The sequence below is a fragment of the Labeo rohita genome, chromosome 5 (genome assembly GCF_022985175.1).
Source record: "Labeo rohita strain BAU-BD-2019 chromosome 5, IGBB_LRoh.1.0, whole genome shotgun sequence".
Classification (NCBI taxonomy): domain Eukaryota; kingdom Metazoa; phylum Chordata; class Actinopteri; order Cypriniformes; family Cyprinidae; genus Labeo; species Labeo rohita.
Window position 1 is genome coordinate 11,208,733 of NC_066873.1, and position 16,207 is coordinate 11,224,939.

Consider the following 16,207-nt stretch of genomic DNA (forward strand, 5'->3'; position numbering starts at 1 on the left):
ATAACAATAACATGCTTGCTGCTGCTCTCTGCAGTCCTCTCAGTGTAAGCAGCATTAGCAGAGTAGCCAAGCTGAGAAAATGTCCAAACAAAAAGCTTTGGCCATTTTTTTAAATTCGATTTTATGGTTTGGATTCTGATCTTTTGTATCTTATGTGATTTATTATTATAATTACTATTGCTGAAATATGTCAGTAAGGCCGTGTGTCTACCATTGCATTTTGGCCAGCTGAAGACGCCAGACGCTCTTCTGAAAATGCCTAGCTTGTCTGGCCCTTGTCTTAAATGATTTTGTTCCATTGTTGTGATTCTTGTTGTCATCTGTTGCTGTTGTACAAGGAGTATGTGGCGAACCTACTGTGAAGATACCGAACCTAAAGGCACAGTTCACAACCTGATTGGTCGGGTTGAATGACGTATATTTTGTGACTGAATTTACTGAACACTCCAAACAAAAGGAAAAGGTGCGTTCGACTTAAAGCGGTGCAATACACACAATGCCATCTGCTGGACTAAGGACCCTTATTGTTGCGTGTACATGATTTTATTTTCACCACCTGCGAACTCACAAAGAGCTCATAAAAGGCACTTTACCTCCTTGTTGCTCCAAGTTTGCCCTCTGCTCATTTTGTTTTGGATACATCGCTTGTTCCCTTCATGAAATCATGTCGCATAGCGTCGCATCTCGTTATTACTTCTTGATTTTGGTTTGTGCAGAAGTATTTGGTCCGTCTTGCGTTCATATTTCATTTGAACTGCACCAGAGTTCGTTTGGAAGCAGACCGAGACCTATCTTTTTAGCAGTCTCAGTCTGCTTGTTTGGTGCACACCAGGGTTCAGATGGCAGCGGTCACACTTACTCAAATGAACCACACTAACAGAGCAATCAAACCAGAGTTCTTTTATCAAACCAAACATGACAAGTGTGAACACAGCCAGTGTGGAGTTCGTCCCACCCATCCTCCACTGTGATTGGACAGCTGACTAAAAGTGGCAGTGATGAGAGCTGTGTTTTACCTAAACCTGAACAAAATGCTCAGTGCCCCCTCAAGCTCCTGATGCTTAAAAAAAACAAAAAAAACAACGCTCCTTTTGAAAACAACTGAAAAAAAGCGCTAGCCTTAGGAAAAAAAAAACTCTTTGGTTGACATGCGGCCTAAGTCTTTAATTTCTCTCGTAAACGGGTTTGGTTTTTTTGTTTTTGCATAAAACAGCAGGGAGGTACAGAAATAGGGCTTAAAAACACTTGGCTTAGACTGAAGTCATGACACTTATATAATATCTCTCAACAGCACTATAATTTTCACACATTTTCTCTGTGAAATAAACTAATAATCTTTTGGAACTATTGTCATTTCAGACGTCCCAAACTTTTACAGCGACCTCGTGTGTTTCCCGCTGTCATGCCAAATCCTAGCTGGATTATGTGTGAGAATTTAAATAAAATATGGAAATTATCAATGTGATATGGACATGGAATCAGGCCAACCGTCAATGTTATGCCAAGCTATCATGCTAATTGGTTAGTACTATGCTAAGCTATCAAGGTAATTGTGACCTCGCTAAATGTGAGTTACCTGTAAACATAAAGAAAGAGAAACTTGTGAATGTGCAGCAAAGACTGACACAGAAGAGAAGAAATTGTTAGATAAAGTCATTATTTTTGTTTTCTTTGTGCACAGTATTTTCGTAGCTTCAGAAAATTAAGATTGAAACATTGATGTCATATAGACTGTATTAACAATGTCCTTACTACCTTTCTGGGCCTTGAACGTGTCAGTTGTGTCTCTGTCTATGCAGGGTCAGAAAGCTCTCGGATTGCATCAAAAATCTCTTAATTTGTGTTTTAAAGATGAACGATGACAGAATTTTCATTTTTGGGTAAAGTATCCCTTTAAAATAATTAGGATTATTTTCAGACAATTCTTTTAAAATGAGTAGAATGGAATAGAATTTATTATTATGCTTTAATTTATTAATCTTTATTGTTTCCCCAGCTGTATAGACTAGATGCATAGACTGATATGCTGTTTCCTTTGACCAAGGACCTTTATTTCCCATACGTCAGATATATATGTGACCCTGGACCACAAAACCAGTCATAAGGGTCAATTTTTCAAAATTGAGCTTTATGTATCATCTGAAAGCTGAATAAACCATTGTTTATTCAAGTTTTCCATTGATGTATGGTTTGTTAGTATAGGACAATATTTGGCCGAGATACGACTATTTGAATATATGGAATCGGAGGGTGCAAAAAAATCAAAATATTGAGTAAATCACCTTTAAAGTTTCCAAATGAAGCTCTAACTAATGCATATTACTAATCGAAAATTAAGTTTTGATATATTTAAAGTAGGAATTTTACTAAATGTCTTCATGAAACATGATCTTTACTTAATTTCCTAATGATTTTTGGCATAAAAGAAAAATCAATAATTTTGACCCATGCAATGTATTTTTGGCTATTGATACAAATAAACCCCAGCGACTTAGGACTGTTTTTTTTGGTCCAGGGTCACATATATATAAATCATACATGAAGTTACATATCTTAGTTTTGATGTGGCCACTGAAATGTCAGCTGCCTGACGAGTTGGCTGAGGGTACGAGGGTGATTTTCCTGTTCTTTGCGGCAGTTGGCAGGACTGAGTTCTGCTTGCCTTATCAAATAAATTGGAGAGCCGCTTTTTTTCCCCTATTGCCTCGGCAGAAAAGGTTTTGGCTCACCCGAGGGTCTTCCGCTCATGCTTGCTACTGATGGGAAAACTACTTAGAATAATTGTGTTCCAGGCAGGAGGATTGCAAACCACCACATGGCTCTCGCTCTCTCTCTCATACACTGTTGCTCAGTGTCTCTCTCTCTGTCTTTGCTCCCTGTATCGTTCTGGCTCATTCTCTTTCTTTCTCTGTCTTTCTCTCTGCATTGAGAACACAAGACCTTCCCAGCCTCCAGCAGGAGGAGAAGAGAGGAGGCCGATTGAGTCTCTGCGTCAGCCCTGTAGCAAGGCTTATTATATAATATCATGGTGACGTTATTTTAATTAATTGATAGTTTCACCATTATTATTATTATTATTTTTTTTTTTTTTGCATTAGGACAGTATTTTTTTTAAGACAGTTAAGTTCCCACAGTGTAAGAAAGTGAATCAATAATCACACAGTATATTATTTCAATTATAAATGCATTATGGTAGTGTTTGTTAAACTACAGTATATTTATTCAGATTTTAATAAAAAAAAAAAAAAAAAGAATATGATTTTAATAACTATATTACAGCGTGGCCAGGCACAATTATGATGATTATTATTTTGAATTAAAATAAGAATAGATTTAATTCAGTAATATAATATATTTAATATATGTGACCCTGGACCACAAAACCAGTAGCATGAATATATTTGTAGTAATAGCCAAAAATACATTGTATGGGCCAAAATTCTAAAAAAAAAAATGTTTTGATGCCAAAAATCATTAGGATATTAAGTAATGATCATGTTCTATAAAGATATTTTGTAGATTTCCTACCATAAATATATCAAAATGTAATTTCTGATTAGTAATATGGATTGCTAAGACCTTCATTTGGACAACTTTAAAGGCGATTTTCTCTTTTTTTTTTTTTTTTTTTGCACCCTCAGATTGCAGATTTTCAAGTAGTTGTATCTTGGCCAAATATTTTCCTATCCTAACAAACCATACCAACCATCAATGGAAAGCTTATTTATTCAGCTTTTCATTCAGCAAGCTTATTCAGCAAAAAAAAAAAAAAAGACCCTTAGGACTGGTTTTGTGGTCCAGGTCACATATTGTATTGATAATATACCTTGTTTATATAAATTGTTTATACATTATTATTGTTGTATATTTTTGTGAGATTCACCCAAAAATACAGTCTACATGAATTTTTATACTGTTATAAAGAATATGAATGGTGTCATATCCCCTTTTATATTTTATCAGACATATAGCATTTTCAAATTGCCTCAGCATTTTTATTTGATATGGTGGAAGTCAAATAGATTGACTAGATATGATCTCATTCTGAATGCCCTTGTGTTGTTAAGTTAAATGGTGTACCGTTTTGCTCTGAATATTTGCCTTTCCTCTTTTGATGAATTGTCATCTTTGTGCAAATCCTCGCTGGCAGGTTCAGCCCTGTCTCACTCCGTTCTAAATCTTCTTCCGAAATGACAGAGAAATGCCATAATTCTCCTCAATTCAGTGCCAGCGTACCCTCTTTCTGTCTCTCTCCCACATTGTCATTTTTCATTGTGCTTAGTTTAACAGTATTTTGAATAGTGGCAGATCTTAGCACTCTGAATTGTGCAAAATAAACATCTGCCTCTATAGATCCTTCCTAGTCAATAGATTTGCTCTCTGCACATCTAACAGTGTCTGTCTACATTGTCATTCACTCCTGACAAGAATGATCCAAATACTGATAAAAAGTTAGCCTGGTAGCTTGTAGTTCAATGAACAAGAAATGAATATTGAGTGATAAGTTATAGAGACAGTAGTGTCATTTTTGCTCTGTTTCGCTAAAGAAAACTGTTCCAAACAAAGCTGTGTTGTACATCTCTGCAGCAACACGCAGTGGTTTTTCCTTACCAAATGAATTTGCGTTTTGAACAGATCCAGTGAGTCAATGTTTCCCTGATCCATTCATAAAACGGTTTACTACTTTGTTCCTGAATTAATCATTTGTATTGAAAGAATGACTTTGAATAAATGACTCAGCGACTCACTTATTAAGACAGTGGCTCGCCGCCACCTACTGTTAGGCCTAATTTCAGTTTCATATGTAAAAGTACCTCTTTTTTTTAATCATTTCATATTTCCATATTTGAGTTTTTATATTCAAAACATTCATCTCATATTTTATTTATTCAGTTTGTTGGTGCAGTGTAAATGCATGCACAAGTGCTAGAATTTTTTTTTTTTAAGTGTATAGAACTTTGCATGTTTAATTAGGCTTATACTTGGCTTTTTAAAAAAATAAATAAATAAACTAAATAAAACAATACAGCCACTTAACCAATGTAACTTAATATACATCAACCACACACACACACATACACACACACACACACGTATATATATCATTTTTATTTATTTTATTAGTAATTTTTTTTCTGGGCTAAGCCCTGGATATCTACTCACCCTAGAACCGTCCCTGCCTCCGGCTTTTCTTGTTGTTGTTGTTGGTTGTTTATTTATTTATTTATTTATTTTTAGGCTAGTAGAAGTTATGAATGGCCGGTACCTTAGAAATTTTGTAGCCGAATAGGCTGGTGAGTGAAAAAGTTGGATGTAAAAATAAACATGAAGTCGCTTCATTTTCTCCTGACATCTTGTTTTTGATGGAAAAGTGCCATAGAATGCACGCACACACACACGCACACACAAAGTAAAAGAGGGGTGGGGTAAATAGTAGCTCATTATCATTTAAAGAGGCACGCACCGAAATGGCTCACTGTGATCAGAGCTGTTTTTGACAAGGTAAAAAGGGTGTTGTTGTCCACGACCATTGAGGAATATTAAACAAAGTATGCTGCAGACATTTCATGAAGACCCTAAAGAATCATATCTACTTGTGGAAAATGGCCATCCGATGACCCCTTTAAGAAAGTGAAATGTTGTTGCTAGGATTTTCATAATTGTGAACTAGTGAACATACGGAACACTTGTTAGGGAACAGATGTTATGTGGCGCTAAATGGGAGACAGAACTCATATACATGCAATTATATAGTCTAAAAATGCTGATCCAAGACACAATTGACCAGTTTTAGGAAGGCATTGGTGGAACTAATACAGTCTGACATAGATACCGTCTAGATTTTATTGCAGTTCACAATCACAGCAGTGAAAAAAATGCAACTTGATCTGAATATGTTGATGTTTTTAAGAAAGAATTAATAATTGTCTGCTTGGACAAGGAGGGATTTTCACATGTATGTTCCACTTGAAGATGTCATTTTAATATTTAAAGGAAAAGGTTCTGGTGACATGCACTAATCTTTGTGTGTTGTGACTTGGATGTGTTTGCCTGCAGACCTCCAGCGATCATTTATTCATGTCAAGTGGCCCTTTCTCTAGTGGAACTAATGGAAAGCCCTGGTTGTACAAATGGGTGGAAAAAAATCTTTGCTGGCCAGATTTAGACATTGAAGAGAGGGACAGCTTTTGCAGTAATGCAGAGAAAGAGGGAGTGAGTGCCTAATGCCTTAGAGACATGCATCTGCTGACATTTCTCATTCTGCTTGTTTATGGTTTTTTTACGGTAATTTTTATGGTAAGAGACTACGGGGAAGGCTAGAGTTATTCATCACTGCTTGTGTTTCATACAGCTGCTATAGGCAACTTTGGTGTCTGGTCAGTGTTCTAGATACGAAAAGTCAAATCATAGTTTCCTTTGCAGTAAATACATCCTAGATCAGCCCTATACGCTTTAAGTGTTTTGTTTATGTACAGGCTGTCAAATGACAAATTTCTGTTGAAACATCACTATGTCCTTTCACCACAGAGGACACTTGGAGTTTCTGAAGAGTGTAAGGCTTGCTGTTTCATACTGCTTGTACACATTTGAAATATGAAGACATGTCGCTTAAATTCAATTTATTTTGAATTAGAATGACGACATGGCAGTGCTTTCAAAAGTGTTGTAGAAAATAGTTTTGTCTCATTTAATACAATTTGCGTATTGTGTCTTCATATGGTTTGTTTAAAAGACATGAAATATAAATAGAAATACAAAAGTTTGAGGTCATTAATATTTTTAAATGCTTTTGTAAGTCTTACATGCTCACAAAAGACTGGATTTATTTGATTAAATAATGATTGTGAAATGTAATATTGTGATATTGAAATATTTTTACAATTTGAAATTTTTGTAATACTTTTTAAATGTAAAATAAATGTATTTTATTTCAGTGATGAAAAAGCTGATTTTTCAGTGTAACATGATCCTTCAGATATCATTCTCATATGCTGATTCGCTACTTAAGAAACTTGCATTATTATGTTATTATTATAGATGTTAAAAAGGGTTGTGCTGCTGGATATTTCTTGTGGAGACCATGATACATTTTTCAGGATTGTTTGATGAATATAAAGTTTTTTTTGTTTTGTTTTTTAAAAAAACATTTGAAATATTTTTGTAGAAATATTAGAAATGTAACATGTCTGTCCTGACATTTAATTATAAATATATTTATTGTCCCTATGGATAATTGTAATGTGTCTTGATAAAATAAAATAAAATAAAATAAAATAAAATAAAATAAAATAAAATAAAATAAAATAAAATAAAATAAAATAAAAAAAATAAAAAAAAATAAAATAACACTCCGGAAAAGAAAGCAATAAAATATTTTTATGATATTATAAAACTGCAATTAGATCAACATGAAACCAACCAACCAATTTTACTTTCCTAATGTGGCATATTTCAGAGTATAAAACAGTATATTCAAAGAAAAAACGGAGTGGAACATGGTTTCATACATCCGGCATTCAGTGGATAATGAGAAGTGGTCTATTACACGTTTGTGAGGAAGGTTTGAAAAACAGAAGTCTAAAAAGCAAAGCCTTTTTAGAGGTGGAACATTTTAATGGCAGATTACCATCCCCCCAAAATAAAAAATAAATAAAAAAATCATGCAATGATCTATCAAAGTAAGACCAGCAATGTGAATAGTGTATTATGTGGATTAATTCAGGTCAGTTTTGATTTCATGTTGACTAAAGTGAACATCATCCTTTGCACTTAAATAACTGGAAAGGAAGATATTAAGTTGTTCACATTCATTTAGAAAATTGTACCATACAAGGGTTTTAATTTGCTTTTTTTCTTCTCCTTCTGTCTTTTAAGATTTTGCAGAGCATGCGCTGTGATAGTTTGCTTTGTGTGTTTGTGTGGAGTCACATAAGCACTAACTGTACTTTCAAGTGCTGATTTGTTTCTTTAAAAAAAGTTCCAGCTATTGAAATTGCTCATTTAGTAGCATATGGCCTGAAGACATAAGACATTTGTTAAATTTGACGGTTGAGTGTCAATTACTGTTAATTAATGTGGACAATGTAAGGCTTTTAAGATAAAGTAATTCAGCGCTATGCTTAATAAATTAAATAATCTAATTGTTGCACGGTACTCTCTATCATCACACAAAAATGATGAGCTTGCCTGCCAGTCATCTACATTCGCAGCTCATTGCTGTGTAATGTGAAGAGCTACATCAAACATTTGTTATTATCACTCTTATCTATAAGATGTTGTGTTTGATTTGAAAACGAGTAAGGCTTTGCTGGCACACCTGCTTATTTAATATTTATGAAAGTGCAGTACAGTCTATGATCATCAATACTGTGCTTGATGGAAGGGCTGAGGGGGTGAGATAAGGCTCTGTTGACGGAGTTGTTGAAATGGCCGACTGAAGCGTCTGCTATTGGTCATGGTCTGCTCCTCAAAGCACAGACCGCCTTTTATCAGGTAAGCGCAATTCGAAGCAGCAGTTCAAAGAGAAAAGACTGAGTTTTTGAGGTTAACCTGTCTAAGTTTAATCCTGGAGACAGCTTCTGCTATCAATGAAGGTTTCGTCACGTTACCAGTGTTTAGTCAACCATTTAGTGTGGTTCCCTAGGCTCCTAAAGCGCTGTAGAACAGCCGTCTCACAGAACTTTCTTGTAAAGTTCTTAGCTAGTTATTAAATGAAAGCAGTTATCAACGTGAGGTAGGTCGAAATTCAATTTGAGTACTCGATTTTTAAAAATCCTCAAATGCAATTTGCCTGTGTCGAGTAACCGGCAAAATACCGGAAGTGACGCATTCCACGGGCATGGAACGCATTATTAGACCATTTTCCAGTGCTGCATGATATATTAAACCCATTTAGAAATCACACTACGATTCAGTTAAATAAATATATGCGATGCAGATTTAATATATGCACTTTATTAATCACATGTGTGTTACCTACATGTTTCTTAGAGCGGCTAAGTAAACAGTAAATGCTGATCCATATGAACTGTTATTGTTTACATGTGTGGAGCGTCTCAAACTCCATCTCTGCATATTGCTGTGAGTTTTGGTTTATTATAACGTTCATCTGGGAACGCAACGTGTGCCATTTCATCAGGTTTGTAAAATAAATGATTTATAAACCTACACAAAGACAGAAGAAGGGTCAGTAGCCTTCTCAATTTGCTAACGGTTCACTGCGATTTCAAAATAAAAGTTCAAGTGCTAGTTCTGAGTTTTCAAGTTTTGATGTCCAACTATTGAAGAAATTGCAGTGGCTGCACCATTTTAAAGATTAAGTGGACATTTGCATTGAATGTTGTTTAGTCAATATTAAACAAGGATTAGATCGCGTTGTAAAGTGTAAAAACATTCGTCAGGCTGTTGGCGCCTTCTGCAGGCTTTTGTTACAATGCATAATATTGAGGTACAGTATATTGTTAATATACTACATTATGTATTTTAATTAGAATAATCAACCAACTACTCTGTTAACAAAATAATTGTTAGTGACAGCTCTGACAGCAATTTTATCACGGTTAAGGGAGTTTCAGGCACTGCAGCACAGCCTGCTGAAATTAAACAGCACAGCAGCAATACGGCAAAACACACCAGTGTTCAAATAATTGCGTTAATTAAAAATAATAATCACGGTAAACAATTATTTCACCAAGCGATATAATGAATACGCCTCATTAACTAATTAATTAATTAGCTGTAGGCTGTTTAACATTCTTGTTGTTTGTAGCAACTAATTAATACAAAGAAAAAAATGGTGAAGGATTTACTTAAAATCAGTATTTCATTCAGAAATTGCTTAAATTGCTCAAATAATTATAAAGCAACTGCATGTAACATTCAATTAAATGTGAAATTTTGAAGTAGACTAAAATAGTCTTTTCTTGTTAAATGCCAATAAAAAAGAGCTCAACCAGTCAGTTTATTTTAACAGTAGGATTAAGGGTGATTTTAATTAGGGGTGTAAGAAAATATCGATACACCTTGTGTATCGCGATATTTTGTTTGGTGATAACAAAATACCAATTTTGTTTGGCCGCCACCCGCCTGTACAGCAAAAGCGCCCCGTGCAGCTGGGGCGGCGCCCGCGCCGCGGTTCCGCTGCTTGCCGCGTCCCGTGAAAGGGCCTTCGCGCCGGGCGTACTGGGGTATCCGTGCGGCTGCCCGCCACTATCTCTCGTGGTGGGGCTGTTTTGTGCGGTTGAGGCGGTGCTCGCATCGCGGTCTCGGCGATTCCACGCGGTGCATAATTACAAACTGGAAGACTTGCGAAATCCAAAACGTTTGAAATTCTCATAACAAAAAGGTTCTGAGAATGTCTAATATCTGTATTTATTTTATTGTTTTACAATTCTTTTGTTTTCTTTAGGAATCCAGTAAGCACTTTATTGTTTATTGATATTAAGCAGATGTAATTCTTAAGTTCAGATCAAAATGATCTGACATGGTCACAGTTGTAAACTTAAATTGTAAAGCAGGGTCTAAAAATGTATATGGTCTGCTTTATATATTTTATACATTTAATAACTAAAGAATCTTGCAAGCACTTTATTTTCCCCCTTTACTCGTAGTGCACAAAAAGTGATTCAATAACATTGAATGGTTTGCATATGGTGGTGTGTTCTTAATAACTGTTTTCCTAAAATTATGTCCTATTCATAAAATAAGAAATATCCCAATATATCGCCTTGTTTACAATATCGCAATGTTTCGCAACATATCGTATCGCAACCCCTGTATCATGATACGTATCGTATCGCCAGATTCTTGGCAATATACAGCCCTAATTTTAATTATTTATTTATTGCCATTTAACATAAAATTAATTAAAACTGACAAAATTGTAATCTTCCATTTTAAATGGTTTCTAAATTTTCACTTTCTCTCTTTCTGGTGAAATTTTGTAGTAGACTAAAATAGTGTTTTCTTAAAATTTGTCTCATCCAGATTATTTTAACAGCAGAATTAAGGTTGATTTTATTTTATTTTATTTAAACTTGATGAAATTGTAATCTCCCTATTTTAATGGTTTCTAAATGTTCTCTCTCACTTCTGTCTCTTCTTGATCTTACTTGCATGTGCGCTGTGAGATATCTGTATAGCGTTGTGGCATTGCAGCTGCATGGCTTTTTGGTGCGGCAAGAGCTCAGAGCGGTTGATTTTCACTGGTGATTTAGGTAGATATCTGACAGTAGGAACTCAGATAGTGGTCAGTAATCCGGAGGCTATACATGCATGATTTACCTTGTCTTGTGTCAGTACACCTATTCGAGGTGTTAAGCAGTACATGTATGCTCACAGAACAGCAGCAGCTTCCATCTATTGAAATATAAGCTGCTGGAAACCCAGCAAGACTGTGCTGTTTGAAGTTATGGCTCCTGTGAAAAAGCGGGGGTGTGTTCCTCAGGGATTTTATCATCGGAATCTGGTTTCGGATCAGAGAAAAGGCTGATGTTTTTGAATTTTAATGGACAGAGGGGAAATGTATGATGAGTATGAGCTTTAGTTGTGCATAAATTGTTGCAAGAAGATGCACGGTCTCAAAGGTCATAATGAAGGTGCAGAAGCCATGTGTGCTATCTATGGGAAAAAGCATTTGTTTTGAGCACAGATTTGAAGTCTTTCTATACATATGTCTATACCGTTTCTAAGGGAGTGGATTTATATGACATTAAACAATCCTGCAAGTTTCTCTTTTTATCATATTAGATTAGATTAGATTTTATTTTATCATTTTTTATTATCTTGTTTTAGTTTTGTCGTGACTTTTCTTTTTATCCTTGTTTTGTGTTGTTTTGATTGGTGTTTGTTGTATTATTATTTTTTTTTTTTATGTTGTCTTATGCTATATTATCAACGTTATCATTTTGTTTTGTTTCATTTTGTTTTGGCTTTCTTGTCAGAGCGTGGACGTTGCTTTGTGTACCTTGCTCATTTCAACAGCAACATTAAACATTTAAGGCCTGTTCACACCAACACAAAGGTTCATCATGAAAATCCCCATTTTTTCATGTAGTTTCTAAGAGAGCAGATCTATATAACATTAACCTGTCCTGAAATTGTTGGACATGGTTTATTTTATTATTTTATTTTATTATTTTCTATTATTGTTTTAGTTTTGTTTTGTGATTGTTTTTTTTTTATTATTTTATTTTGGTTTTTGTTGTGATTTTTGTTTTTTGTTTTGTATTTTTTTTTTTAAATAGAGTTGTCTTATGCTATATTATCATTTTGTTTTGTTTCATTTTGTTTTGTTTCAGCTTGTTTTTGGCCTTCTTGTCTGATCATGCACATTGGTTTGTGTTTCTTGCTTATTTCAGCAGCATGGTTTATTTATTTTATTTTTTTTATTTTATTAAATTTCATTTTATTTTATTATTTTCTATTATGGTTTTAATTTTGTTGTGTGTGTGTTTTTTTGTTGTTTTTCTTCTTTTATTTTGGTTTGTTTTGTTTGGTGTTTTTTCTTTTATTATTTTTAAAATTGATTTTGTCTTATGTTATATGTATATACTATCATTTTTTATTATTTTATTTTACCTTATTTTAGTTTAGTTTAGATTTATTTATTTACTTATTTTATTTTATTGTTTTTCTTTTTTTTGGGGGGGGGGGGGGGCTGTTTTTGTTTTGTTTTATTTTTTTTAAATAGAATTGTCTTATGCTATGTTATCTTTTTGTTTTGTTTCGTTTTGTTTCATTAAAACCGAGCTTTCCACAGTGTCTATCACCTTCTGAATGCTTATACATAGCTGTCTCGTTGGACTCCAGCCATATATATTTCTTTAAAACCCTCCATGTCTCTTTTACAGGGTGAAAGCAAAGAAAGGGGTAAACCTCCTTAGCACTAAGTCGAGGAGTAACCAGTGGAAGGTTGAATGGGATGTGCAGTCCGGAGCCAAACACTCCATTGCAACAGTGGAAGCCAGCAAGATCAAAGGAGTCCCTGGGTAAGTCAGCTTCCCCCGCTTTTTGTACACTGATCTAGGAACAGCTTCCCCAGTGGGAAACTAAGCAGTGTGTACTGAATGGCAATCTGGTTGCAGATCAGCAACAAAAAGAGAACCCAAACTTTCATGTTTAAATCATAACATTCACCCACTCAAACATCTGCTAGTTAATCCGAATAACATTCGACTAAAACAGAATGCCGTCTGTTCAGTTAAGACCTTTGTTTAAGGATGTTACTGTCTAATTGGAGAGGCTTACATTCAATGAAACATTTGTACTCATATTAATTAGCACTTCCTGTGTATTCTTTCAAGCTAAATTGATTACAGGGCTTTAAGACAGAACCACATTAAAGTCATCCTGAACAAACTAACAAAAATGTAAAAGAATAAAAATATAAAATGCACCCATTACGTTCTAATATACAGATTCTCTATCAGAATTGAACTAGAAATAGACTCACATTTCTAGAAAGCTTTTTTATCTTCTATTCAATCTTCAGGAACATTGAGTGATTCATTTAGCCAGTAGAGTCAAGTGTTATTTGCTTTTTGTCAGCTAGGTCAAGACGTTGTGATTGATAGTCGACAGAGATTACCAGCAAGGTCGTTTGAATTAAACATCATGCTGCATTGTTCATAATTCTAAGAATCTTAGCCGCTATACTTCTTTTTTGTATCAAGTGGACTCTGGCATATCATTTTTCTTATTGTGTCAGACATGTGCAAAGCCCATGTCACTCACCTGCAACCCTGCAATTCGGCTAGATGCTTGCTACCGAGAAAACTGTTCTTTTACAGTAATGCCTCCTGCCTTTTCCTGGCATCCAGTGTGCTCTGACAGCTGCCACAGTATGCATGTTTCATCAGACTGGACCTTAAGGCAATTTTTAAATAATATGTTGTCAATTATTCAGACCACTTTTTCAGCAAAGGACAATATAATACTACAGTAGAGAAAGGTTTTTCTATGTTTTTTATACATTTATTAAAGTATCTGTTTTTATTGATCATTCTGAGTCACACCAAAATCTCATATGGTAAATATACCATTTCTGTTGTTTTTTGATTTAGTATCCATGGCCTTTAAAAAGTAAAAAAAAAAAAAAAAAACAATGAGACACAGCATATTAAAGCTATTTCAACCCATTTTTATTTAAGTGCAATGATAGAATAGAAAATCCATACTAATAGTTTAACAGTGATATATGGTTTGGCACATAAATATAGTTGCTATATTCTAGCGTTGGCTTACATATGAACTTACTGAAGTACAAAAATAGTCTTGTATTCAACAGATTAAACACTATTGTTTAAATTTTTGTTCCTGTTTTTTCGAAAGAAGACTCTTATGCTCATCAAGGCTGCATTTATTTGATAAAAAAATACAATAAAAACAGTAAAAATGTGAAATATTATTACCATTTATAATAACTCTTTTCTATATGTATATATTTTAAAATGTAATTTATTAATGTGATGAAATACATTTTAAATATCATTACTCCAGTCTTCAGTGTCACATGATCCTACAGAAATTATCCTAATTTACTGCTAAAGATAAATTTATTGTATTATCAGTGTTGAAAACAGATTTTGTGGAAACTGTGATATATCTACACTGCTGTTCAAAAGTTTAGGATCAGTAAGATTTGTAATGATTATTAAAGAATTCTTAAAGAAGGCTGCATTTGCTGCATTTACAAAAATACAGAAAAAAAACAGTAATATTGTGAAATGTTATTACAGTTTAAAGTATAGGTTTTCTATTTTAATATATATTAAAATATAATTTATTCCTGTGATGCAAAGCTGAATTTTCGTCAGCCTTTACTCTAGTCTTTACTCTAGTCTCCAGTGTCACATGAATCTTCAGAAATCATGCTAATATACTTTTATTATTAATATTGGAACCAGTTGAGCTGTTTTTTTTTTTTGTTTTTTTTGTCTTTTTCTTTTTTTGGAACCTGCGATTATATTTTAGGATTCTGTGATGAATAAAAGTAAAAAGAACAGCATTTAATTAAAATGGTAATATTTTCTTTGCTATAACGATTTTCTTTCCTATAATCAATTTAATATGTACTTGATGAATAAAAATATTAATTTCTTTAAAAAAAAAATGTTAAAATGGTAGCTTATATTGTTACAAAAGATTTCTATTTAAATACATGTTCTTTTTAACTTTGTTGTTATTAAAAAAATCCTGAAAAAAGTAGGTTCCAACAAATAATTGTTTTTTTTTGTTTTGTTTTGTTTTTTTTTGTTTGTTTTTTTCAAAAAAAAAATAAATATTCTTTAGAAAAAAGAAGACATTTGGATGTACACCTTATACATCTTTATGAATCCTTTATATTTTAAATATTTGCATAGTTATGTTTTACTATTATACAGATGTTTTATATTTTAGATATAATAATGTAACAATAATTTTAGAGTTTATGCAAACATGAAAACAATTCTATCACATTGCTACAGTGTGTCTACAAAAATGTAATACATGCTTTTTTATCATTATTGTTTATATTATTGTCTCACACTTCCCAACCAATTTATTGTACCGTCTGACACTCATTAGAAATAACTCCTTTAATATGGAATTTAAATGACAAAGTTTGAAAGTTTTGTCATAAAAACTTATCACAGTTTATTTATGTGCAGCACATTTCAACAGTCTCTGACGTGTTGTCAAGCGCCATTGTGACACCAGACTATAGAGAGGTGTTGCTTGTTATTTTTAATGTGAGTTTAAACAGCTTTTCACTTTCCTCTACAGCTAACAAAATGTACTGCTTGTTTTGAGACTATTTCACAGTCGAATTTGTCTCTTTGTTTTGGAGAACAAATGTCTAGATGAGGCTGGGGGCTTTTTGTATCGTAACAAAATAATGCCCGCATGAGCTTGTTGTCTGGGAAGATTAATAATTTTTAGCAAGTCGATGCCGTTTCCTCGTATAGATTTTCCGTTAGCGCAGCTCGTTCTGTCCACAGACTGCAGTTCTGTTCTTAGACTTGCAAATTTCTTTGCATACGCTGCCCATATTCTTTCACCATCTATCTTTTCTAACGGTTTTAATGAGTGACTCCACTGCTAGGAGCAAACACTGCGCATGTGGTTTAGGGCTGGCCTTGGAGGCAAAGCCAGCGTTATTTGTCAATATAAGACAAGCCTCATCATTCCATTAGTGTATTTTCAATTAGAGATTCAGTTGCTGGCA

The 16,207-nt window shown here is 33.8% G+C and overlaps 1 protein-coding gene across 1 annotated transcript in view; it reads left to right on the top strand.

The window, feature by feature from the left end:
• The window catches only part of tmem132e (transmembrane protein 132E), a 401,398-nt gene that overhangs the window by 326,649 nt on the left and 58,542 nt on the right, over positions 1–16,207 (top strand). Inside the window, 1 exon segment of the mRNA XM_051108794.1 lies at positions 12,852–12,989. Within this exon segment, the coding sequence (XP_050964751.1) occupies positions 12,852–12,989 (138 nt within the window).